The sequence below is a fragment of the Mesoplodon densirostris genome, chromosome 17, assembly GCF_025265405.1.
Source record: "Mesoplodon densirostris isolate mMesDen1 chromosome 17, mMesDen1 primary haplotype, whole genome shotgun sequence".
NCBI classification, from domain to species: Eukaryota; Metazoa; Chordata; class Mammalia; order Artiodactyla; family Ziphiidae; genus Mesoplodon; species Mesoplodon densirostris.
Window position 1 is genome coordinate 23,079,902 of NC_082677.1, and position 26,183 is coordinate 23,106,084.

The 26,183-nt window shown below is 44.0% G+C and overlaps 1 protein-coding gene across 1 annotated transcript in view; it reads left to right on the forward strand.

The window, feature by feature from the left end:
- LOC132477405 (uncharacterized) overlaps positions 1-26,183 on the forward strand; it is a 244,391-nt gene that overhangs the window by 137,551 nt on the left and 80,657 nt on the right. The window contains exon 4 of the mRNA XM_060079771.1: positions 19,364-19,429. Within this exon, the coding sequence (XP_059935754.1) occupies positions 19,364-19,429 (66 nt within the window). The remainder of the gene's footprint in view (positions 1-19,363; positions 19,430-26,183) is intronic.

The following is a 26,183-nucleotide window of genomic DNA, read 5'->3' on the forward strand; positions in this document are numbered from 1 at the left end:
CTGTTTTCCACATGAATTTGCTTGGCAGATCGAATAATTCATGTATTGCTGCAGGACCAGCAGGTGAAGCATTTCTTGGACATATTTGGTCGAGTCATAGGAGAGAAGACAGACACTGTTCCCATGGTGTCACCATCCCTCCCCGGCCTCCCCAAAGAGGAGACACAGTAGGAAAACTCAGTTCCTGGGCGTTGACCACTTGAAATAGCCACATGGGGACAGATCACACTTGATTAAGAGCGATACCATGTGAGTGAGGTTTGAGTCTACACGGGAAACTGTGTTTAACAGACAACTCACTTGGGTCAGACCAAGCCCCAGTCTTAGTGGGCAAACATTCACACGGTCCGATTTTAGAATCTCCTTTGGCCTCATTAAGCCAGATAAGAGAAATGAACTGATAATGTGAGGGAGAAATTCTGTGTTTTCCTCAGTTTCTTTCTTTTTATTTTTCATAGCTTTTTTTTTTTTTTCAGGAATTCTTGTTTTTCTTGCTCACCCCTTTCCTTCATCCTCCAAAATCTCTTGGAAATAGGCTAATTCTGATTTTAAAAATCTCCTTGGCCACTGATGGTATAAGTAACTGATAGCATGTATTCAAATCCCATCAAACTGGGGAGACTTGGATGATTTACTTAATTAAGCTCACTAAGCCTCAGTTTCTTCATCTTAAAAATGAGGTTATTAACACTACCATCTACCTCAAAAGATGGCTATGAGGATGCAGAGAGGTAGCATAAATACAATCCTGGCGCATCCTAACAGCTCCTTCGGGTTCCCTTTTGTTATGAGGTCCCAAACTCTAAGCCTCGCCTATCATTTGGTCTTTGTTTAGAATGTCAAGACACTTTCTTTTGCCTTTTAACCATGACATGGCAAGAGCCTGCTGAAGGGTTATCTGTACTGAGGTCTCATCCATCACTTTGATTCCTTGGTTGGTTTATGTTGGCCAAGATTTCATCTATTTTAGGAGATTTCTCATTGTTTAAAACCGTGTGGTGGTTTATCCATTCTGTATATACCAGTTTGCAACTGCTATCCCAAACTCCCAATCCAACCCTCTCCCACCCCCCTTTCCCTTGACAGCCACTAGTCTATTCTCTATGTCCCTGATTCTGTTTCTGTTTCACAGATAGGTTCATCTGTGTCATATTTTAGATTCCACATATAAGTGATATTACATGGTATTTGTCTTTCTCTTTCTGACTTACTTCACTTAGTATGATAACCTCTAGTTGCATCCGTGTTGCTGCCAATGGCATTATTTCGTTCAAGGTCCTACTGGATAGCCCAGGGAACTATATTCAATATCCTGTGATAAACCATAATGGAAAAGAATATGAAAAAGAATGTATGTACGTATAACTGAGTCACTTTGCTATACAGCAGTTATTAATACAACATTATAATTCAACTATACTTAAATAAAACGTAAATTAAAAAAAAAAAAAGTGCGCTGATTTTTGCCCTGGGTCTTCTAAAAGGCTGTGACAAGCTTCTTCAGTTCCTGAGGAGGGCGAATATGCTAAGTGATGGGACTGGGCTCAGCAGGCCAAGGTGCTCTCATTTCCCAGGATGCTCAGGGGCAACACTAGCTGGGCTCAACATGGAGCTCACAGTCGTCTAAAAGTCCAGAGGGATGGAAACAGTAGAAGAACACAGATGTCTATCATTTATTAGCCTTTTTTCCCCACCACCAGCACCTTAAAGAAAAAAAAAAAGTCACCATTTAATACTTGTCTTTCAGAATTTCGTTCTGAATCGAGGCCTTACATAGTTCAAGTCTGAATTGCCAAGTACACTGGCTCATTTCTTCATTATGTAAGCCATTAACACGTCACCGCTCAGAGGTTGGAGTACCTGCTTTAGGCTGCCAGCAAGGTGCCCCAGTGACTCTCAGCTGAGCCCTTACCCTTGCACTCAACCTGCTCTCCCCAGAGAACTGCCAGCTCAGCTCTTCGCCATTAGCTGCGAGTCCTGCAGAGAAGCTCCATTAGATCAAAAAGCTCCTCCTCCCTGCTGCCTTCTGGGCAGCCACCTACCCAGGGGAACAGGAGGAAACTATGCAAGAGGCAGATTGCAATTCCTGGGAAGTGAAACTTTTTGCAGAAAATGCCGATCGAGTAGATCTGGATGTATGGAAACAGGAAGAGACCCAGTGTGGGCAAGTGTCATCCAGGTGAACTTGAAAGCTGAGTGGGGATCTTTGGCACCAAGTCGTATTTAAAGCCAACACCATAGAGGAGGACCCTGGGGATCTTGGGAAAGTGAGGAAGAGCAGCATGATTTGCACAATGAGGCCAGAAAGAAAGCAAACGCTGAAGGAACAATTACTTCTAAAAAGTATTAGCTCTAAAGGAACACTCTAAACACTGTTTCTCTGAAAGCCATTGCAAAGATCAAATATTTATATTGATACTAGTTAGCTATGACCATGGAACTTTTTGGTTTGGCTGACCCAATGTACGTACTCCCATATTGTAATTATCTAGGGAAAATATGGTTCCAGAAAGTTCATGAAAAGACGTAACTTGTCACTGATCATGATTGGCAGAAGCTACTGCGCATAACGGAGCATTGGCTTAATTAAGCTCTTAACCCTCTCTTGTTACCATAGAAGTCACGTCATTCAGTGTGGTGAATGCAAACATGGGAATTCAATTGTTTCTGAAGATTCTCTGTAGGCCGATGGTCCTCAGAGGCATTCCAGGACCTCCAAAACAAAGATATTATTATTCCCTAATGATCACCATTACTGGTGTGGATTAGGAGCGCTATCATGGGATTGATGTTCCCGTCTTAAAAGGACCTTTGATTGCCCTTCATGGCCTCTCAGAGGGTCATTAGAACCTACTAGACTTTAAATAAATGTGTTTGGAGACATCCTGGGACCACAGACTTTTGCTTATTTTCTTCCTTAATTTTACTTCAATTGGCATAGTAATTGCTTTACAATGTTGTGTTAGTTTCTGCTGTACAGCGAAGTGAATCAGCTCTATGTATACAAATATCCCCTCCCTCTTGGACCTCCCTCCCACCCCATCCCCCATCCTACCCATCTAGGTCATCACAGAGCACCGAGCAGAGCTCCCTGTGCTATACCGCAGGTTCCCACTAGCCATCTGTTTTACACATGGTAGTGTATTTACGTCAAACCTAATCTCCCAATTCATCCCACCCTCCTCTTCCTCCCCTGTGGCCACACACCCATTCTCTACATCTTCCTTAATTTTAGATACGCTCTTCTTCCTTCCTTTGACAGTGTAGCTCTGATGTCCTATCAAGTATATCTGGGTAAAGTCCTCCCTGACCACTTGGGTACTTGTCTCTACCATGTAGTCAAGAATCTGACATTCATTATATTTCATTCTTTGCACTCAGTAAAATATCATTGTTCAAAGAGCTTAAAGGGGCAATAAGACAGTTACATACATGGCTAAAATACAAAATAGAAAAGGACGTGGGAACTCAAGTGAGGGAGATGTTATTTCCGGTTAGGACATCAGAACAACCTCATGGAATAGGTTATATTTAAGGTAGAACTTGAGAAAGATCAGGTGCTGACACGTGAGTTGCTTCTTGCATAGCCGCCTGCATCTTCATCTTTGGATGTTTCACATTCAACCACATAGTATAACAAAAGTTCTCCCTGCCCAGGAGCCCTGGAATATTTTTCAAGAGGGCATGTTTCCTTTTACCTCTTTCTTCACTTCTTGGACCCCGTTACTTTGATGCCATATTTAAGACAGGGTGAAGGAGTGAGTGAGGGCCTGAGGGGTAGAGTGGTTGCTTTTACAAAATCAGCTCTGGAGGTAGATCTGCAGCCACTTCATCCTAGAGTGAAGAGAAACCCGTCTCAGCAACCCAACTGAAGTTGGTTTTGTATAAGCCTTACCTTCTGCCTGGTTCTTTTGTCTTTGATGTGTCAGCTGTGCATCTAATTAAGAAAGGTTATACCGGACTCACAAATAGGCATGAAATTAGTGTGGTGAACTCTAGGAGGCATGGCACACCAGGTGCTTGGTTCCTACCATCAGCTGAAACCCAGACCTGCTTCTGGGCCTGAGGAGACACTTGCTGTCCTTTCTGAAGCTGCTTCTCTTTCCCATCCCAGCTTCTCCTGTCATCACTTACCAAAGGGCCACTGAGGAGCTTGTATTGGAGGGGTGGAGGCAGGATCTAAAAATTCCTCTTGCCTTATAGGACTGTCCCCACCCTGGCTTTGCTAGACAGTTGCAGGAAGCTTATAGTATTACCCAGCCAGCTACTGGAGGAGAACTTCTCTGCAATTATCTGCCATTGACCTTGGCCTAATTTCTCATGTTTTGGCTGATATTCTAAAGACGGAGGATGAGGTTTAGATTTGATGTGCCGCATTCTTCCTCTGAAGTGGTTTGTTTTCCAAGCCTAGTGATTCTATTCTATTACATTAAAAACCCGAGGTTTATTTTATAAACGTGACAACTAGTCATTATATGAGGATTATTCCACAGGCGCTAAGCAGAACATGTAAAATGTCAAGTGCCAGGTGTGGGTTTTTTTTTTTTCCGATTTCATTTTTTTTTTTTTTTTTTTTTTACAGAATTTTGAAAAAGGCTTAAATCTAATTGGTTCCCCCAGGATCTCAGCTCCTGTTACATTTGTGGTGCTTCTTTTTTTGAGAGGCATCTGGAGAGACTGAACTGCCACTGCTAGTTGGCAGGCAGGGTAGGAGGATGCAGCAACCTTTTTTTTTCTTTCTTAGAAACTTTCAAATTTTGGGCTCAACTCTTCCCCAGCTTCAGTGTTTGATTTCCACACTTGTTTTCGCAATGTTGAGTTCTGCTTTTCCTATTATTGGATTCATATGAATGAGAATGGCAACCACTACGACCACCACCGTTGGTGGCCAGCCTGTATCGACTGTGAAAGAAAAATAAAGAGAATAAGAAAAACAAAGCACATATTAGTAGTAGTAGAGTATAATCCATGTAGACAACACTTACCAAGCACAGTTCTAATAAATAGGCTTTATGTGGGTCTAGTCTACTGAATGTAAACACTTCTTTAGGCAACAGAGCTGAGTTATTATTAGTGACCCAGATTCAGATGTTCCTATAGTCTAAACAATGTGAGAAGATGGCCAAAGTCTCTCCCTTAATCACAGTGAGGTCACAGCTTTGAAACCCCACATAGTGAAGCAAATAAGAAGGTACCCTCATAGCAGGGAAAGGGAAAGGGGGAGAGTGTAAGCAAACCAGGGGCTTCTTCTTGCTTCAAAACGTTTTAGCCAGATTCTTACACTTAAGGATTTGAGCTATAACCACAATGGAAAAACATACTTATAGTGTTTATTTTTAAATATATGCTATTAAGTGGTACTAAAAGACTGGTTTCGGAGTGTGAATCTTCCACTGTGGAATTGAAAGCTAGGAAGAAGGGAAGTCAAGGCTTTAGGAGACTATTGACATGGTTTGGGCAGAGCATACCGAGGGCACTCGGAGAAGCCAGATACAAAAGCTGTTGAGTACTGCGGTTAGGTTGCCTTTTGTTATTGGATTAGAAATAGCATAGGAAGTAATAGCAAAGAAATCGTTCCTACTTTGGAAGATAAATGATTTGAAGTCTCTGTATTCAGAGAGCCTTATCTTGTAACATTTGACATCTACTTCTCTTAAACATAGGCAGGAAGAGTAACAACAAGAATGGGCTCAAACTGTGTTTTGATTAAGTGCCTCTTTTGGGGTGTGTGTGTGTGTGTGTGTGTGTGTGTGTGTGTGTGTGTGTGTGTGTGTGTGTGTGTGTGTGTGTGTGTGTGTGTGTGTGTGTGTGTGTGTGTGTGTGTGTGTGTGTGTGTGTGTGTGTCCCAAGTGAGAATATCTGTTTAATTGAAATCTGATTGTTCTGTTATTGGGGAGGGAGGACCTGCCCAAGCATAGAAAAACCTAATTTCAGGCTTAGCAGGCAATGAAGTTAATAATAAAACATGTTTATTGAATTAAAAACAGTAAGCTTCTTGTTAATTCATTTAGGAATATTTCTCAAGATTTTCTTCCCAAGATAAAAACTTATATATCTGCCAGATGGGATAAGGGCCAGCCAGACTCCATGTGGGTAAATGTCCTCGTTTTATTGTCCTCAGGGGGACAGCACAGACCAGGGGCACCGGGAGTGCAATGTTAATGTTGCCTGTGCCATTGCTGAGCTGTCCAACCCCGGGTAAATGACTTGGTCTCATTGGCCCTCAGTGTTTCTCACGTATGAAATAAGGGAACCGGATTAGGTGACTTCTAAGGCTCTTCCTGCATCTAATATTCGATAAAACAAAGGTGTAAACAGTGGAAAGAAAAGCACGGAGTGGTGAGGAAAAGATAAGTGTGGTAGTTCAGTGCTTGAGGAAGGATTTTCTGGGCAGAGAAGGAAACAAGCCAGGGCAAGGCTGCAACAAAGGTTCTGTCCGTCTTTGTTCAGCTCCTGTCTACCTGATGGTTTTAGGTAACTCAGGAATGCTCCTGTTGCCTGCTCCTTCTTAGTTTCTCTTTTTCTCTCTGTCCCGTATTTCCTTACATCTTTCTCTACACCCCTACCCACCACCATCTTTACATCTCTCTGAGGACTAGATGTGGTTAGGATTTGTCAGGAAGACACAAGAAAAATGCAACTTGTTGGAAAAATAGTTTCCCACTTTGTTTTTTTCCTTTTATTTCCTAGGATCTGTTATAGCTTCAATTCTGCTAAATAAAAACAGTGAAAATTTTCAACTCATGGGTTGTGTGTTCATAATGGTGATAATCACGATACAGGTACTAACACTGAGTGCTTACTGTGTGCCAGGAAGAGCAGTCACTTAGTTACTCCCCTAACAGCACTAATGAGGTAGGTCCTGTTACTAGCACCACTATGCAGATGAGGACGCTGGACCAGAAAGGTTAAGTAACTTGCCCATGGTTTCCAGCTAATTATGGCAAAGCTATAGCCTCCGATCCCAGGCAGTTGTTTGCCATTGTCTCCTCTTTCATTCCCTTGGCCTAGCTGCACCTCCTCTGAGGCAGAGATGATATGTTTTATTAATTTTTCCCATTCCCTTGAGATTTGGTACGACGCTGGAGGAAAGTATACTTTGAATTCGTGTAGGATGGACGTACAGGCGTACCGTCCTACCTGGGAGAGAAAGCTGTCCGAGGCGTCCTCTGTCTCCAGGGGAGAAGCTGTGCCCATAAGTGCCCTCCCAGCTGTGCAGAGATTTGTGTTGACAAATCTTTGACTTGGCGTTTGAAAGTATCTGCTTCCTGTCTGTGTGAACTTGTTTAATTTAGAAGTTTCAGTTTTAAGAAAGTTAGACTAGTTTAAAGGAGTTGAATTATATTTCTGTGCAAACAGTGAAACTGTAGTATCATTTAAACAAATGTAGCTGATAAGTTAATATATGAACCAAGAAATAGCTGGGAACAGAGCGTCAATGAAAGCACTAGATTTAGTTGTGAGAAAAAAAAATTCCTTTAAGGTTTTATTTGCCTGAATGCAGTTGACTTTGGAGATATACTAGTTTTGCACTTGTGAACATTTGATACAGGGGGAAAAAATGGATCAATATGTTTACCTGCCAAGGTCGATCTTTCTACTATTGTGTATGATGTTAGGGGTGAGAGAAATAAGAGAGCTCATTCTTTTTATATTTGTTGCCATGGTACAAGGACAATATCTTCTTGTGAGGATGTCTGTATTAGAGGGTGAAGGATGCATTGTTTATTCATTATGTCCTCTAAGATCTCACTTACCTGGTAGTTGGATTTCCAGCAGCTCTGTCATCTGGAACATATATAGGTGCCTCGAAGTATAGGATCATGGAAGATTAATGTTGGAAGGGGTCTTAGAGATCCTTTAACCCAACTGCCTTATTTTGCAGATGAAAAAGTACAGCCTCAAACAACTAAGGGACCTGGTCATGGATTAGAATAAAGTCTTCAAATAGAAAATGATAATTACAAAGGTTGCATACTATTTACCCTATTAATTTACTTTATAAGTATTTGTTGAGTACCTCATAATGTGGAAGACATTAGGGGTAGAGCAGTCCTCCTTGGTCTAGGGAAGGTACAGGCCCTCCTTCAAGCTCTTACCAAACCTGTGTGTCATGAGGACACAGATGAGAAATATCTGAGAATGAGTCCTGATGAACTTTTTTTTTTTAACATCTTTATTGGAGTATAATTGCTTTACGATGATGTGTTAGTTTCTGCTTAATAACACAGTGAATCAGCTATACATATACATATATTGATGATGACGGGGAATTTGTCTTGTTAATTCCCCAGTGTCTCATGCCCTCCAGGGGATGAAGCCGCTGACCACAGGAAGAAATGAAAGCTGTGACCACAGTGTTGAAATCTGGGAACATTTAGTGTTAGCAAATCTACTGACTTAAAAAGCCTACAAGGAATTATAACATTTATTTATTTATTTATTTATTTATTTATTTATTTATTGGCTGCGTCGGGTGTTAGTTGCGGCACGCGGGATCTTTTGTTATGGCGCGCAGGCTTCTCTCTAGTTGTGGTGTGCACGTTTTCTCTCTCTAGTTGTGGCACACGGGCTCTAGAGCGTGCCGGCCCGGTAGTTGCGGTGCACGGGCTTAGTTGCCCTGCTGCGTGTGGGATCTTAGTTCCCTGACCAGGGATCGAACCCGTGTCCCCTGCATTGAAAGGCAGATTCTATACCACTGGACCACCAGGGAAATCCCTGTAACTTCTTATTCCAGTGCTAAAACTTAAATTCATGTTGACAGCCCCGAGTCAAGGAAAAGTTAAAGTTCTTTCAACCTGTTCTTTTAGCAAAGTGGTTAAGTATACATTACATTTTAGCTTTCAAATATAAAGAGCATCGATGAGCTTCACTTCTCTGGGACATTTACTCGTTTAGTCCTCAAAACATTTAGTCATCGAAATCTGTTGAACACCTTTTATGCATAACAGCTTATCTCTAGACCATGAATAAATAAGTTTGATGTTAGTGGAGGGGAGATTGGTCATCACTGTAAATAATATTGATATTTGGCCGTTAACTTTACAGCAGGGTTTTGTGTACTGAAGCACCATTGTGAAGGTTGGGATGAAAGAGGTCACGCTAAATGCGGGAGAGAGACAGGGAAATAAATAAGCTACAGCAACTTCTGCAACCCAGGCAATGTGCCAAGTCTGTGACTTCATTTGATCCTCACACCAATTCTGTGTGGCACTCAGTCGTCCCCATTTGCCAATGAGGAAGCTCAGAATCAAGGAGTTAATTTGCCCACAATGACATAGTTGGCAAATAGCAGGATTTGGATGTGTGTCTCTGTGGCTTGGTCCATTGTCCTTGAAGCAAGTGGCATTTCCCTCTTCCACTGGCATGGAGTGTAGCGTGATGGACACATGCATTCATTCATTTATGTATCCATCCATCCATTCAGCAAATATTTGGAGACCAGCTTTATGCTGGACTCCTTAAGGAAGTGCAGATATGAATTAATAGTAATTTGAGCTACGGGATAATATAATAAATAATAAAAGTTCATGACAAAACTATATGACCGTGGTGGTTTTTAATTTAGACTGTAGACTCAGTGCCACCACTTTAAGATTATATCTCTTATATTTGGAGGAATTATTTTTTTTGAATTTTAAAAAACATTGATTAGCCGTGAGAACAGAATTAAATCATTTGTAGTTAGCAAATTAATTTTTTTTTTTTTTTTTTTTTGCGGTACGTGGGCCTCTCACTGTTGTGGCCTCTCCCGTTGCGGAGCACAGGCTCCAGACGCGCAGGCTCAGTGGCCATGGCTCCCGGGCCCAGCCGCTCCGCAGCATGTGGGATCTTCCTGGACTAGGGCACGAACCCGTGTCCCCTACATCGACAAGCAGACTCTCAACCACTGCGCCACCAGGGAAGCCCAGCAAATTAATTTTTTAAATGCATATTGGTGCTAAGTTGGTGATGTAGGCCTCATGGCTAAACAAAGGCAAGCTTTCTTTTTCTCCACATTTAGGTTGGTAGCTTCCTCATCCGGCACCCTGTATGATATTGGATGCACATTTACTGTAGCACCTCCCAGATTCCAAGTAAGTGGGGTATCACTTGATGGTGGTTTATTGCCTCGGCAGCTCTGAATTAGTGAAGCCTAGATTGGTGAAATTTATAGCACATAGAGTTAGAGAACAAGAAATATACTAACAGCGTGTTCTAGAAAGCACAGGATCTCAAGCCACAAGATCTGGGTTTAAATGAAGGCTCTTTCACTTGGGTGGCATTGTGCAAAATTTTTAAATCTCTTTGAGCCCGGATTTACTGATTCAATAGTGTTTATGTCACATAGTGTTATGGAAATGAAAAGACACGGTATATGTGAAAAATGCTTGGCAAAGAAACCTGTAGTGTTTAATTGTGTAAAGATAGGATCATCACTCTGATAATTGTCTGGCCAGGGTCTCAGGTGTCTTGTGAGGATAAAAGAGCATTTGACATTGGACCCAAGCTGTGAAGGTAAGACAAGAAACAGAGATGTACAGAGGGATCGTTATGACTATAAAGGGACAAGAGTGTGAGCATTTGCCTTATTTTTGCCTACTCTGTTCCTAGCCATTTCTAGTGACAGGTACCACTGGCATCCTGCGGCCTTCTGCTTCCAGCCTCCGGGGTTGCCTCTAAGATGTCTCACAGTGGTGGCGAAAGCCCACTGCTTCGACTGCCCCCCTGGTTTCTAATCCACTGCTTGCTTTTGGTCATTCCTACTTGTGTGCCCATCTGCTCTTCAGGCCTCCCGCCATCGGCCCATCTTGCTCGCTGACTAGGCGCTTCCTAGGAACAGACTCCCTGAATCAGGTCCCCTGTGATTATCCCCCATTTGCCTGCCTTCTTGCCATCTGTCTTTCCTGAACGCTCTTTGCGAATCTCAGTAACCACACTACCAAGAAAGCAAGAAAACTTTACTGCTAGGAGAAGACAGAGTTAGGGAAAATGATGTGTACGAGCAGGACAAAGGATTCTGTAGGGCAGAGCGGACGGGGGGATGGGGCCTGGTGGAGGATATTGATGTGAGTGGGAGCCTGTGGGTAGTTTCAGGGAGTGAGCCGCCTGAGCATCTATCTAACAATAGGGCAGGTGTCCACTCTCCTCTGTGTGTGCAGAGAGCCTGTCAGTCGTATGTGCCTCTGTGAAAGCATTCGGTAAGAAAATCAATGTTGTGGGGGGAGTGATTCCCATCTTTACATGTGGTTTTAACCCTCACAGGTGATTTTCTAAATCTCCAGATAGGAGGACAGGGTGTGGCTAACCAAGCGTCTCAAACTCCTTTCTCCCAAACCTCCTCCTTTGGGCGCCCTCAGTCCAGTTACTGTGGGTACCACTTGCTGTGGTCTTGCCCATGAGCCGGCCTGTGCCAGCCATTGTAGAGGTCCTTTGGAAACACATTATTAGAGAAGAGCAGCAGAGAGGAAGTCTGCAAACCAACCAGAAAACAAACAGCCTACATTCAGTAAGAGCAGGGCGTGTAGGACTCACAGCAAGAAACACAGAGGCAGACACCCCCTCTTTGTTTCCCTTTCAGACTTCAAAACGTCAAGGTGAGACACCTTGAAGCTTCTCAGGGAGAGCCTGGTGGATGATGAGGGAGAGCCTGGTAGATGGAAAAGGAGAGTCTATTTTGAAGCCATGTAGAGGTGGCCTGCAGACAAGATAGCGTGCCCAGTCCTCCCGGGGCTGGCCCCTGTCTTCTTCAAATATGACTGGAATGGCTTTAGTGGGGATTTCATCTAGTTGAATTTTACTCCTTTAAATAATATTGCAGGGCTTCCCTGGTGGTGCAGTGGTTGAGAGTCCGCCTGCTGATGCAGGGGACACGGGTTCGTGCCCCGGTCCGGGAATATCCCACATGCCGCGGAGCGGCTGGGCCCGTGAGCCATGGCTGCTGAGCCTGCATGTCCGGAGCCTGTGCTCCACAACGGGAGAGGCCACAGCAGTGAGAGGCCTGCGTACCGCAAGAAAAAAAAATTGCAAAAACCTGACCTGTCAACTCTGGTTTTCCCTTTTCCTAAAATGTGTTCAGTGCTTTGGGTGTTCTTCGGGAAACCTAAGGCACAGGGGAGGAGGTCCTGAGGAGGTGTATGAAGAGGTGTTAGGCCAGCTGCTTCCATTTCTGAGGAAGCTCGTTATGTGTAACCCCGAGGAGGTTTCTGAAGGGCTTGTGCCTGAGAGGCCTTGTTGTTCATAATTAAAATGTCTGTTAGGCTTCCCTGGTGGCGCAGTGGTTGAGAGTCTGCCTGCCGATGCAGGGGACACGGGTTCGTGTCCCGGTCCGGGAAGATCCCACATTCCGCGGCACGGCTGGGCCCGTGAGCCATGGCCGCTGAGCCTGCACGTCCGGAGCCTGTGCAAAGTCTGTTTAAAAATAAATGTTCCATTGCACTTGAATATTTGATTTGCTGTCTGTGAGGTTTGCTTTCATGTTATTGATTTTTTCGATTTGTCAGCCACATTTGATGGATCATTTCAATAGCACCCAGACAGGATGAGCTAGCGATAGGAAAGGCGGCCGCATCAACCCCACCCTTCCCTCATCCGGGGTGCGTGTTCCCGCATGAAGAGTGGAGCTCGCGGGTGCCCTGAACCTCTGGGATGATTTACAGAGACTGTGATATGAGGTGTGAACTCCTGCAGGGAAGCCTGGTTCCTTGTTTCAGCTCTGCTGACCCCTTGCTGTGTGACCTCCGGAAAGACTTTTCCCCCTATTTGCCCTCAGCTTCCTTGCACGTTAATGGAAACAACAATAACACAACTCTTTCTCTTTATTCCTTGGAAGATTGTTGAAATGACCTCAGATTTGCTTTGAATTGCAAAACCCATCTATTAAACATGACACGTATTTGCATATATCCACGTGAGTGTATGTATCACACACGTGCACACATCTGCTACTCACATTAAGGCAGAGGTCAGGCAAGTGGACCTTGAGTTCCCTTGGTGAACTCGGACCCCCACCGCTTCCTTAGGGCTCTACACGGCACCTTGTGTGGTCTTCATAGGTCATTTCCCAAGGGTCTTCCCTCTCTCAGGGAATGGTCTCTCTTCTTATTCAGAAATCAGCTTTGATTTCTCTTTCTCCCTCACCTCTCATTTCCCATGTATCCATCACCAATCCTGGCAGCCCTTCTTTCAAAGCATATTTCAAATCCACCCACTTCTACCGCTGTCACCATCATCAGCCTCTGTTAATTCCTCTCTGTAATCCATCTTCCACACGGGAGCCAGAGTGACTTTTCAGAAATGTAAAACACATTTTGCCGAGCCCTGCTTCAGACTAGCCCGCGGCTCCTGGTGCTTCTAGAATGAAATTCGAACTTCTAACCATGGCCTCCTTAGCTTCCTTGGTGGCCTTCCCCTCCCTGCCTGGTTCACTAAGCTCTAGTGAAGCTTGACTCCTTTTTGTTCTTCAACACCCCACACTTTCTTACCTTAAGAATTTTTAAAAATAAGCTTTATCTTTTTTAGAGCAGTTTTAGGTTCATAAAAATTGAGGAGAAAGTACAGAGAGTTTTCATATATCTCCTGCCCATGTGTACAGTCTCTCCCACTATGGATACCCCCCCACCAGAGCGATGCATTTGTGACAACTGGTGAACCTACATTGACACATCACTGTCACCCAAGGTCCATAGTTAACCTTAGGGTTCACTCTTGATGCTGTTCATTCTATGGCTTTTGACAAACGGATGATGACATGTGTCTACCATAATATAGTATCATACAGAAGTTTCACTGCCCCAGTAATTCTCTGTGCCCCTCCTATTCTTCTCTCCCTCTTCTCATCCCTGGCAACCCCTGATCTTTTAACTGTCTCCATAGTTTTGCCTTTCCTAGAATGTCTTACACTTGGAATCATACAGTGTGTCGCCTTTTCAGAATAGCTGCTTTCACTTAGTGATATGCATTTGAGATTCTTCCCTGTCTTTCCATGACCTTAAGGATTTTGCTTTACCTTTTTGCTCTGCTTGCCTTTTCCTGTCCACCCTATTTAACTAGCCTCTCTTGTCACATCACCTTCTTGCAGGTTCTTTCTAGCACTTGTTACCCTCTGACATTTTCTTTTATTGTTTACTACCTGTCTCTCCCGTGAGATTTCAAGCTCTGTGGTAGTGAAGGTCTTGTCTGCCTCACTCCTGGTTGCGCCCCAGTGTCTAGAACAGTTCTTAGTGCATAGCAGATGCTCAGTAAATGTTGGGAGAGTTGAATGCATCAGTGACCTTCAATATATGAACCCTCTTTAGCTTTACTCTTCCCTCCTAGTTGGTCTTCAAGGTGACAAACTCTTTCATTCACACTGCTCCAGGTTTTGTTCGGAGGAAGAGGCAGACATTTATGTTAAGTCACTGAGTCTGAGAATTATTTCTTGTTCACCTTTGGCTTCTGAAGCTCTCTTGGTTGTCTGCTGAATTTAATGGGCCTCCAGGCAAGCGGAAGTTGGGAGGCTTGTGCAAGAGAGAACAAAGGCGGTAGAAAATGATTAAGGGAAAATAGCAGAAAAGTATAATTTTACATTTATTGAGTCACACATTGTACTCCAAGTTGTGTATAACATAAAAAACGAATTAGGAGACAAGTCAGATATGAAATGAGTGAGCACACACAAGCCCACAAATACTGCAGAGAGGAAGGTACTTCTCCAGATGCCTCTTCTCATTTACCAAACTGTAGCCTTATCAGAATATATGGGCTCGTTCAGGAGAGGCGTCATGCAGCCAGTGTTTGTGGCCCAGTCATGCCCTGGCGGCACAGAGCGACCTGCAATTTCATTACTGCTTCTTGAAGAAACTTTCTTCAACCTAACAGACTTTCTAGGGAGACCAAACCAAGTGCAACTGAGTTTAATGTTCTCATTAAAATGTTAAAGAGGCTTTATTCATGAATGGCTGACGCTGTAATTGCTTTATCCTCATAAACTGTGGAAATACGTGGCCGTCTCTTACAGTGGCATTCACCCAGACCCCTCTCTCAGGAAGGTCTGCTTAAGGGAGGGGTTGGCTGGATCTAGGGGCTGGGAAGGGAATTATCTGGATCATATCTTTCAGGGATGTAGTGGAAGTGATGGGAGGGGGCCCCCCCTCCTTGATCTGTTTTCATGCTGTAGCTCTTGTTGTGTAAGCACTGTTTGTCTACTTGACCTTGAGTTCTAACTTGGAAATCACATGAGAGACAAACACTCAAATACACACATGCACCCAAATGTGGGAAGAAGTGGGTTTTTATCCTCCCATAAGCAGTAGCTTATTGAGGTGAGATTAGAAGAAATCCACAAATGTTGAGGTGCTGGTAAACTGAACAGGGAGTTGATCTGGAAAAGGAATTGTGTGAATCACAGGTGGAGCTGGCACTCAGAACTGGCTTTGGGTGGTGACCAGTGCAAAAACATAGCTGTAGAGCTTTAGGGAGTGGATACAGATGGCAAATACAACTATTTTTCTTCCTCTAAATATTTATAATGTTGTATAGGTAGCACTGAAATTGTAGAGCTGTCTGTGGTCCATATATAGCTAGGAAACTATATTGCCAGAAACCTCAGACTGAAACTTAAGGGGACGAAAGATTAAAACATGCTATCTTTTCCTCAATTCCTCATTATTAGAAAGCACTCTCTGTCGAATGGTAACAAATCTAGGCCCCATGATACGCAGATGTGGTAATGTAAGTAACATCTAGGGATCGTTTAAAGATATATTTTTTTTCCATTGATGGGTCATTGAGGTACTTTACTCTGGGTCAGATTTCAATTAAAATACATGCGTCCTAGAGTTGTCAAAGTTTTCTCCTCAAGAGGCAAATCCTTTTCAGATGTGAGTGCAGGGCTTTCGTTAAAACTGTTTCAGGTCGCAGGGGGCAGGGAGTTGAAAGTTAACGTCGGAGGCTCTTTCTATGTGAAAATTGGATGGGTTTCTGAAGAGGCCCATTTCAGTCATTCCAGGAGGGTTTGGGGGATTGGCACAAAGAGGGGTAAGACGAACAGTAAGGAAAGTGTTGGATTCATGGTGGGTTGAAGGGAGCGTCCTTAGGAAACACCGGAGATAGAATGAAATCCTTTTGCCTAGTATATTTTAAGTCTCGGTACCCTTTGAGCACAGCAGCTGAATAGCCCAGCATTGTTCTACATTTTGAAAACTGCTAAGAAAATGCTAGCTTACTACATTTATAAAGTTTTTTAAAAAATAAATTTATGTATTTATTTTTGGCTGCAGTGGGTCTTCGTTTCTGCACGCGGGCTTTCTCTAGTTGCGGCAAGCGGGGGCTACTCTTTGTTGCGGTGTGTGGGCTTCTCATTGCGGTGGCTTCTCTTGTTGTGGAGCACGGGCTCTAGGCGTGCAGGCTTCTGTAGCTGTGGTGAGCAGGCTCAGTAGTTGTGGTGCACGGGCTTCGTTGCTCCATGGCATATGGGATCTTCCCGGACCAGGGATCGAACCCGTGTCCCCTGAACTGGCAGGCGAATTCTTAACCACTGTGCCACCAGGGAAGTCCCTAAAGTTTGGTTTTTTTGCCTTCTCAACTGTTGACCTGGCAGCAGGTTGGGAGAATCTGTGAACTCCAAGTGTGACGATGGGACAGCAGACGAGCCCAGCAACTTTCCTATAATTTCCAAGCTCTGTGCCTGGGAGGTCTGGCTACACACTGATAACGGAGGTTCGACTCTGGGAAAGGAGAGAGCCTAGAAGAGGGGAAAGGTGTATGGCCACATTAGTGAGGAACAGGGAAAAGAGATCAAGGGGGGAAGAGGTAGAAAGATGCTCTGTTATCCTCGCTTCTCTCCCTCATCTCCTTCTTCTCATAGCAGGAGGGGGTGAGAAGGCAGGCAGATTGAAAAGGAGAAGAAGGGAGTTGAACTAGAGATGGGAGGGCACTTGGAGGTGGTAAGGGAGAAGGAGGATGAGTCAGAGGAAGCGAGGGGGAAGGAGGCAGGATAAGGACTACTTAAATATAGGGAGGGAGAGGAGACAGGCACAGAGAGGGGCATGCACGCTGTGGTCTCACCGAGAGCCTTCAGTTGCTCCCAGTGATGCAGCAGCCAAATAGCCAGTGTCCCTCCCCGAAAACAGTTTCCTGACTTTTGTATTAACTTTAATGCCGTTCTCTTTATGGTCCCTGTATTGCTGGTTGCAGCTGCATTGACACTCTGTGATCAGAGAGCAGAGACTTAGTTCTGTTGTCCCTGCCCCCTTGCAGTGTTCGGCAGACTTCTGAGTCAGTGCTGCTTGCATTTGGTGTCTGCCATTCCTCCTTGTCTACACGTAGGGGAGCTGAAAGGGAAAAAATGTTCCTTTGCTAAGTGTCCATCATCGGATGAATGGATAAAGAAGATGTGGCACATATATACAATGGAATATTACTCAGCCATAAAAAGAAATGAAATTGAGCTATTTGTAATGAGGTGGATAGACCTAGAGTCTGTCATACAGAGTGAAGTAAGTCAGAAAGAGAAAGACAAATACCATATGCTAACACATATATATGGAATTTAAGAAAAAAAAAGTCATGAAGAACCTAGGAACATGGGAAGACAGGAATGGGTAAGACATGTCTTACATGGGTTAGACAGGAATAAAGACACAGACCTACTAGAGAATGGACTTGAGGATATGGGGAGCAGGAAGGGTAAGCTGTGACAAAGTGAGAGAGTGGCATGGACATATATACACTACCAAATGTAAGGTAGATAGTTAGTGGGAAGCAGCCGCATAGCACAGGGAGATCAGCTCGGTGCTTTGTGACCACCTGGAGGGGTGGGATAGGGAGGGTGGGAGGGAGGGAGACGCAAGAGGGAAGAGATATGGGAACATATGTATATGTATAACTGATTCACTTTGTTATAAAGCAGAAACTAGCACACCATTGTAAAGCAATTATACTCCAATAAAGATGTAAAAAAAAAAAAATGTTCCTAACGGCTGCCACCTTCAGAGCTCATGCATACAAATATTCAAAGCAGCTGGGAAAAACTCTATACAGTCACAATCCAATATTTTTTCTAAGTAAAGGTAGTTGACTCCTTCATTGCTGGGCTGGGTACTTGCCCTAACCCAGCACCACACTCACTGCGCCTACAGGTGGGCTGCTTCTTGAAACACCTTTCCTCTTCTTTTTTCGAAGCTCAGCTCAGGAAGCCCTCGCAGTGTTCCAGGTCTGGGTCAGGTGGTTTCTAAGTGTGCACCAGTGCCCTCCTCTGCACCCTGGCTTCTGGTGCCAACCTTTCCCTATTAGAGCTCCCATTCCTGTTGTAATTTCTGTTCTTCCCCTACACTTTGGGCTCTTTACCCAATGTTGGATATTATGGAGCATCTAAACGGATGTTCACTAACTGCTTATGGAATGAATGGATGGCTATGGTGCTGCTTTTGTCAGTGTAAAACAAAAGTCTTCTAGAATCAACTATGCTTTAGGTATAAGTGTACAATTAGCCCATGTATTCTGGAAGAGAAAAGTTGACTTAGCCAGCAGTAAGGGATTTCTGGGGACTTTATTCAGCTATAATAAAGAGACTGTGATTCCATTAACTTCTGGACACCAGAGGACAGTCTTGAAGTTTCAGGCAACCTATTTCTTGTGATTCTAGTAATTGCAGGTCAGATAGATAAGGAGCTTCAAAACCATGCTTCTCAGACATGAATGTGCATAGGAATCACTTGAGGATCCTGTGAAAATACAGACTGTTTCAGGAGGTTTCAGCATTTCAGGCTCCCTGGTGATGCTGATGTGGCTGGTCCGTAGACCTGACTCTAGTAACAAGATTTTAAAATACTTTCTCGTAAATAAAGTTGGGATTTATTCGATGGAAATATACAGATGCATTTTTATAGTTTGAGGAACCACAGACTTCCTAAGAGAAAACCTAGAAATATCTAACCCTTATGTCAACTTGGAAATTTGCAGGAAGTCTTTCCTACACTTAAAAAGAGTAACCCTATACTGATCAGCCCCCCAAAACTGCTTTCAAATGATACTCTAGGTTGTACTGCCCTTAACTAATATACAGCTTTATTTATGTAGGCTTTTCCAGATTTGGGAGGCCCTGGCCCTGACCCTAGCCCTGGTGTAGCTACGTTAGCAACAAGGATGACTTTTAAAGCAGAAATATTCTGTGGAAGGTCGACAGTTCAAGGGCTGTGTTTATGATGAGACCTTTGCATTTATGGATTGTGACCACACAGAGACCTTCTCCAAGGACAGTCCATTAGAATGGCTGGGAGTAGGAGGGGGCAACATTCAGCTCGAACTTTGCAAGCGAAACCTTGCATCTGCTTATATATATTCCAACAGCTCTCTGAGTTTGCTGTTGGAAGTTTTCTCTAACACGGCTGCCTTTATTTTACAGGTCCTTTGCAGCCAGCATGGTGCCATCTTTATAACCCGTGGAGGAGAGAACACCCACCATGTCCAGGTAAAGGGATGGTGGGTACAGCAAGCGACGAGCACGGCCACTGGCAGGTTGCTTGTCACTGAATGAGAAGTGATGCAGCTTAATCATTCAGTTGACATCATTCTCTTGTGTTTTACTCACTTATAGTGGGGTGCCGAGGGCCAGTCATGGGTGGTCTCAGTGAACTCATGTGCATTTGGGGAGCATCTCAGAGTACCTACAACAGGGGCTCTGTAGACAGCCAGGGAGGAAACAGGACCGGTCACCTGGAATCTCTTTCCATCTTCTACAGTGTTAACATAGAGTTATTGCTATTGTTCATCTTTATTACCTTATCAGAAGGCTTTAATCTTTTCAACATTGATGTAAACAGGTGAATACTGAAGACTCTTCTAATGAAGGTCTTTTCTCTGTCCCCTTATCTGAAGTTGCCCTTCCAAAGATTCTTTGCATTTTCCTTTTAAATAAATGTATGTCCCACAACTTTGATGTGCCCCAGTAGGTCACCAAGATTAATTTTCCATTAACCTTTATGGCTTCTTTCTTTCTAATCGTCTTTTTAGAGTATTAAACTTTGGGTCAGCCTCTGTATAGGATATAAACCATCTCTTTCCTTGATGGTCTTTATGGAAGGGACAGAGATGGTGGTGATCTCTGGTCCATTGACTGAACCTGGCCCTGTTAATTGAATTAGACCATCTATGGATAGACCCGCACAGGAGTTCCATTGACCATGGCAATTTGGTCATCAGCCTTGCTTCTTTTGTGACCCAGTCTGTATTAGTTTTCTCTGGCCGCTGTAACAAAGGAACACAAACTGGGTGGCTTAAACAACAGACACTTAATCATCATGCGGTGCTGGAGGCTAGAAATCCGAAATCAAGGTGTCAGCAGGCTTGGTTCTTCCTGAGAGCTGTGAGGGAGAATATGGTCCATGCCTTTCTCCTAGCTTCTGGTAGCCTCAGGTGTTCCTTGGCCTATGAACGGCCATCTTCTTCCTGTGTCTTCGCATTGTTTATCTCTGTGTTCAAAGTTCTGCCCTTTTAAAGACACCTATCATATTGGATTAGGGACTCCATTAATGACTTCATCATAATTTGACCATCTGCATAGATTCTACATCTAAATGAGGCCACATTTCATTAAGACTTCCACATACTTTTTGGCACACGTAATTCAACCCATAACACTATCTAAGGGAAGGGGACTTTGTTCCTCTTGGTTTTCCCTAAAGAAACTAGCACAAAGCTTGTTGCTTAATATTGGTTGAATGAGTGAATGGCAAAGACCATAATGACTGTGGTCAAATTCATTTGGCAAAAGCAAAGTGCAGTGACCAGAGGTGGGCAGCTCTTCTGCTGCCTTACCCTCAGTGACCTCTGACTTTTAGGATAGTCCAAGTTCAACAGCATCATAAACGGGACACGAACTTTCCTTTAAAAGTAAGAGCAAGTAGACTTTTTCTAAAATGTAGCCCTCTCTGTGAGCCAGGCCCGCTTTCTCTACGGCATGGCAGGCTGAGCTGGCAATTTACATGCCACCTCTGTCAGGATATCAAGATATCTTTCCAGCTAATTCAATACCATCGCAATCATACTTAGCCGGGCTATTCTTTCTTTCCAGCTGCATCACTTTGGGCTTATTAAATTTAACGTCTGTTCCAGAGCTCTCATCTCTAAATGCAGTCCTGAAATGGGTCTGCTACCATTGTGTCTTCACTCTTCTCTGTGCTTCCTCGGGTAGAAATTATTAGCAATGGTCTTTTGCGTGTTGCTTAGATTTGAGTATTGGTAACATGTGAGGATCCTGGTCTCAAGATAGCACTTAAATGATCCGTTCCTCAGCGATGTTTATTTAGAAAACCCTTATTTCCTGCAAGGGTAGAGCTTTCTGGACGTATCTACTGTGACTTCCAGGAAAGGATTACCTTTCTGTCCCAAAAGGAAGCCTCCTGCTGAGAGAAGCCCAAGGCCAGTGGGGACTTGGTCCTGGGAATGAAGCAGGCATCTTTAGAGACCCTGTGAATTGATTTCAGGCCCCGGGTTAGTGCTGCAGGTGGGCAGGCCAACATCTAGATACAGACTGTGTGGCTCCCACCTGGCCTCCCCAAGGCTGGACATCAGGTGGGCTGGGATAATCGACTTCCAGGCTTCCCGACCCCACGGAAGCTTTCCTATTCCTGGGGGTGGGACTGCAGGTCATTCCATGGCCAAGGGATAGTGTTGGCCTAGACAGCACTGGATTGATAAGATGATGACAGGCAGTAGAAAATGAAAATGAAAATAAAAATTCATTTTAGCCTTTTTCACGCTGACATTAGTCCTAACAAAATTGGTGAATCACAAGGCAAATTTTTATGGTGTGTGTGATGCCTGCAGGCACGATTCCACCAAATACCATCGTATATGGTTGTATAACTTCATCCTGGCACCTCCACTGCTTGCTTGTCTTTTCCATTTTACTGAAGTGCTGACTACCCTCTATGACAAGTGCTTACTATCCTTCTATAATAACTTCCATGTGAATCCCCTCGTTTGGTGTGTGAGAATGTCTACAGGCCTAAATTAAAAGTAAAACAATTTGTTTTGGTCACGCAATGACATATCAGAGTGATGGTGGAAGAGCTCTTTATGATGACGTGTGGGGTTCAGTGGGCAATTGCATCTTGGTCGTTAAACAGTCCTTAAACAGCTTGTTTAGTACCCTAAAGTGGCACTGCTACAATTATAACATTCTAATAAATCTTATTTTAATAACTAGGTTATTTTGTGTGTACCTAACACTTCTCTACCATTAAAGAGAAATAAACCAGAAATGAAACCTCAAGTGTCTTGAAAACTAAAAACTAACTTATTGCTGCTGAGTTTTTTCCCCTCTTCCATTGTGCACTTTCCAATTTCTCTAATCTGAGATTTCTGAAAATTCAGATATACCTGTTCCGTGGAATTGATAATAATATGTGTATTCACTGTGAAACTCTGACTTTTGAAAAAAGGGGAAATGATTTTTATGTTTTTTTAGTTAATAATTAACATGGTAGTTTTAAGACCTCTGAAATTTTAGAGTGTTTTTATGATACACGGGAAACATTTTAATTAAAGAAATTACTTTGAATCAAGCAAGATTCTATGAGGGCTTCCCTGGTGGCGCAGTGGTTGAGAGTCCGCCTGCCGATGCAGGGGACACGGGTTCGTGCCCCTGTCTGGGAGGATCCCACGTGCTGCGGAGTGGCTGGGCCCGTGAGCCATGGCGGCTGAGCCTGTGCGTCTGGAGCCTGTGCTCCGCAACGGGAGAGGCCACAACAGTGAGAGGCCCGCGTACCGCAAAAAAAAAAAAAAAAAAAAGATTCTATCAGACTTTCTCAGAAAATATTTGCACACGGGTAAGTTAAGATACGAATCTTAGTGTTTGTTCTCTTTGGGTTCTTTTTCTGCCTGTCTCCTGACAGTTCTTTTTTTCTCTTAAATCTGTAAGTTTATACTCAGAACTTTTAAGCTGATAATATAGAAGTCATGAAGAGCAGAGAGCTTCTGGCAGAGAGCTCAGAAGCTCGGCATACTTCTCCATGTCTTGCTGCCCTGACATTTAGCTCTCACTAAGCTCTATCAAGTTTTCCATAATTCTTTCATATTTTCACTTTCTTTTCCCCTTTTCATCTATGACCATCATTTTTGTGGCTTTTCCTTCCTTTTGCTTTTGTTCGTTTATATGACCATTCAGTTTTGTTCATTTGTTCATTTTTTCATTCACTCACTCATCCATTCGAGTATTGTCCTTCTCACATGTGCCAAAAATGGCTCTGGGGATAGCATCAAGGTGGTCACAGTTTAGGTGGGAGATGGTCGTGCAGAAATTGTTGCTGCGATGGGGCTCTGTATCCTCGCACACAGGAAAAAGAGCAACGGAGCTGGCTTGGGGAAGTCAGGAAATGCTTCAAAGAGAAGGTGGCATTTGAGTGGAGATTGAAAAGAGTAAGAACCTTGCCAGATGGACCAATGTGGTGGAGAGAGAACATTCTAAAGGAGAAAGGGCGGGCGGCCTAGCAGGGAGGTGTGGGGAGCAGGGTGTGTGTGTACCGCTCGCTGTTTGGGCGCCGTTGCTGGAGCGTGAGGTGGGAGGGAGCGGGTAGGGCTGGCTGAGGCTCTGCGGGAAAGCAGGCATCAATGGAGAAGGTCCCCCTACATACTGTGAGCCTTCCTTCCATCTCGGGTCTGCAACCTGCAGTTGCCTCGGGTTCATCCTGCACCTTGCAAGGAGGCTGCCTGTGTTAACAGGCTTACCTCCTGCCAAACTCCTCCCAGCCTCACTGCTGCTAGAGGCAAGTCAGGGCTTCCTAACCTGGCTCTCGAAGAGCTCAGCGCCCTCTCTCTCTTTTTTTTAACATCTTTATTGGAGTATAATTGCTTTGCAATGGTGTGTTAGTTGCTGCTGTATAACAAAGTGAATCAGCTATACATATACATCTATCCTCATAGCCCCTCCCTCTTGCATCTCCCACCCTCCCACCCTCCCTCTCCTGCCCCTCTAGGTGGTCACAAAGCACCGAGCTGATCTCCCTGTGCTATGTGGCTGCTTCCCACTAGCTATCTATTTTACGTTTGGTAGTGTCTATATGTCCATGCCACTCTCTCACTTCGTCCCAGCTTACCCTTCCCCCTCCCCGTGTCCTCAAGTCCATTCTCTATGTCTGGGTCTTTATTCTTATCTTGCCCCTAGGTTCATGAGAACCATTTTTTTTTAGATTCCATATATATATATATATGCATTAGCATACAGTATTTGTTTTTCTCTTTCTGGCTTACTTCACTCTGTATGACAGTCTCTGGGGTCCATCCACCTCACTACAAATAGTTCAATTTCATTCCTTTTTATGGCTGAGTAGTATTCCATTGTATATATGTGCCACATCTTCTTTATCCATTCACCTGTCATTGGACACATAGGTTGCTTCCATGTCCTGGCTATTATAAATAGAGCTGCAGTGAACATGGTGGTACATGACTCTCTTTGAATTATGGTTTCCTCCGGGTAGATGCCCAGTAGTTGGATTGCTGGGTCATTTACTCTGTAAATCATCTGTCCTGGCTGCACTCGCCTGCTTTGCTTCTCACACACAGTTTGTTCCTTTGTCCTTCCAGCCTCCATCTTCAGAACCCCCCATCCTTCAGGACCTCACTCAAATCCATCCCCTTTATGAAACTTTTCTCCACTCATGAGTAATTTAACCCTTCCTCGCTGCAGGGGTACTTTCAGTGTACTCCTCACATCACAGTGTCACATGCCTCTCTTATCTCATGGGTTAGTTCTCTCACACCCTCAGAAGGGCTGGCAGGTGCTGAGGAAACGGGCTATATACCTATTACGTGTCCTGTTTGTGCTCAAAGTGCAGCCTCTTACATATTATAAATGCTGCATTGACGTTCGTGAAGAGTGGAGGGAAAACAGAGTTCCTTTAATTTGTAAGGCTGCTACAGAGGTGGAACCGAGGGGTTGATTACTTGTCGTATGGAAGAGGCAGTGGTTAATGTAAGGTCCAGATGACACTCTTGCAGGGCAGAATAATTGTCGGTGAAGGGAGAAGGATTACATTAAACAAAAAGCTGGGATATGGACAGAAAAGCGGTCCACCTTGAAAACCAGTTAAACCGCCCTAAGGCTGAGACATGGGAAGAAGAAGCTTAGAAAGCCATTAAGCCACGTGTGCCTGGTCTTGACAGCCAGTGACAAATGACATAACAGGTAAAAGCACCTATATTGCATTAAGAAGCTCTGCATCTTTCTAAGAGATGGCCTCTGGAAGACTTGATTCAATTTAAGACTTCTCCATTGCAGATCTGGAGACAATCACAAATTCAGAAATATAAATATATATTTATATAAATATTCATATAAATATATTGAAAGTCTGCTGCCACTGAGCTCAAAAGACCGTAATCCTATTAGTTGTGATTTTGAGAAGGGTAAGTATGAATAACTGAAAGGAGAGATCGATTAAAGGAGTAATGTGAACAGGAATAATGGAATTAAAGTAATTGAGGCAATATTGGGCCTAATGGACCTTGTTCTCTTAATGCCTCTCTTCTGCTATTCATATCGAGTTGGCCCTAAAGTCCATTCGACTCTGTGCACCGGGAGAGAAGAACATAATGGAAGAATTAGTATTGCTGTCTATAGAAGAATCAATCTGTTGTTTTCACAGAAGAACATCAATCAGTCTGTGAAATCAATTAGCTGGAATTTTTTACATTCAGCTTATAAGGTAACGAGACAAAGCGATGAGCAAAGCCCGTCTGCCTTGCACATAGTAGATACTCAGGAAACGTTTTTTGAATTAAAAGCCAAAGGAGGGCTTCCCTGGTGGTGCAGTGGTTGAGAGCCCGCCTGCCGATGCAGGGGACATGGGTTCGTGCCCTGGTCTGGGAGGATCCCACATGCCGCGGAGCGGCTGGGCCCGTGAGCCATGGCCGCTGAGCCTGCGCGTCCGGAGCCTGTGCTCCGCAATGGGAGAGGCCACAACAGTGAGAGGCCCGCGTACCGCAAAAAAAAAAAAAAAAAAAAAGCCCAAGGAGACCATGGATTTAGTTGAAACACGACTTCAGTGTAAGTCCTTTCGTCGGTGCTCATTCAGTCCCATCCTTTTTCCTTGATGGACTGTGTCTGTCGTACTGTAAGTAGAGATGATTCAGTTTCATTGATCTCTGCAGTGAGTTCTCTCACACGTCCATTGCCCGGCAGCCCAGGCCAGCCTCGCGTGACCTTGGATCTCTGTATTACT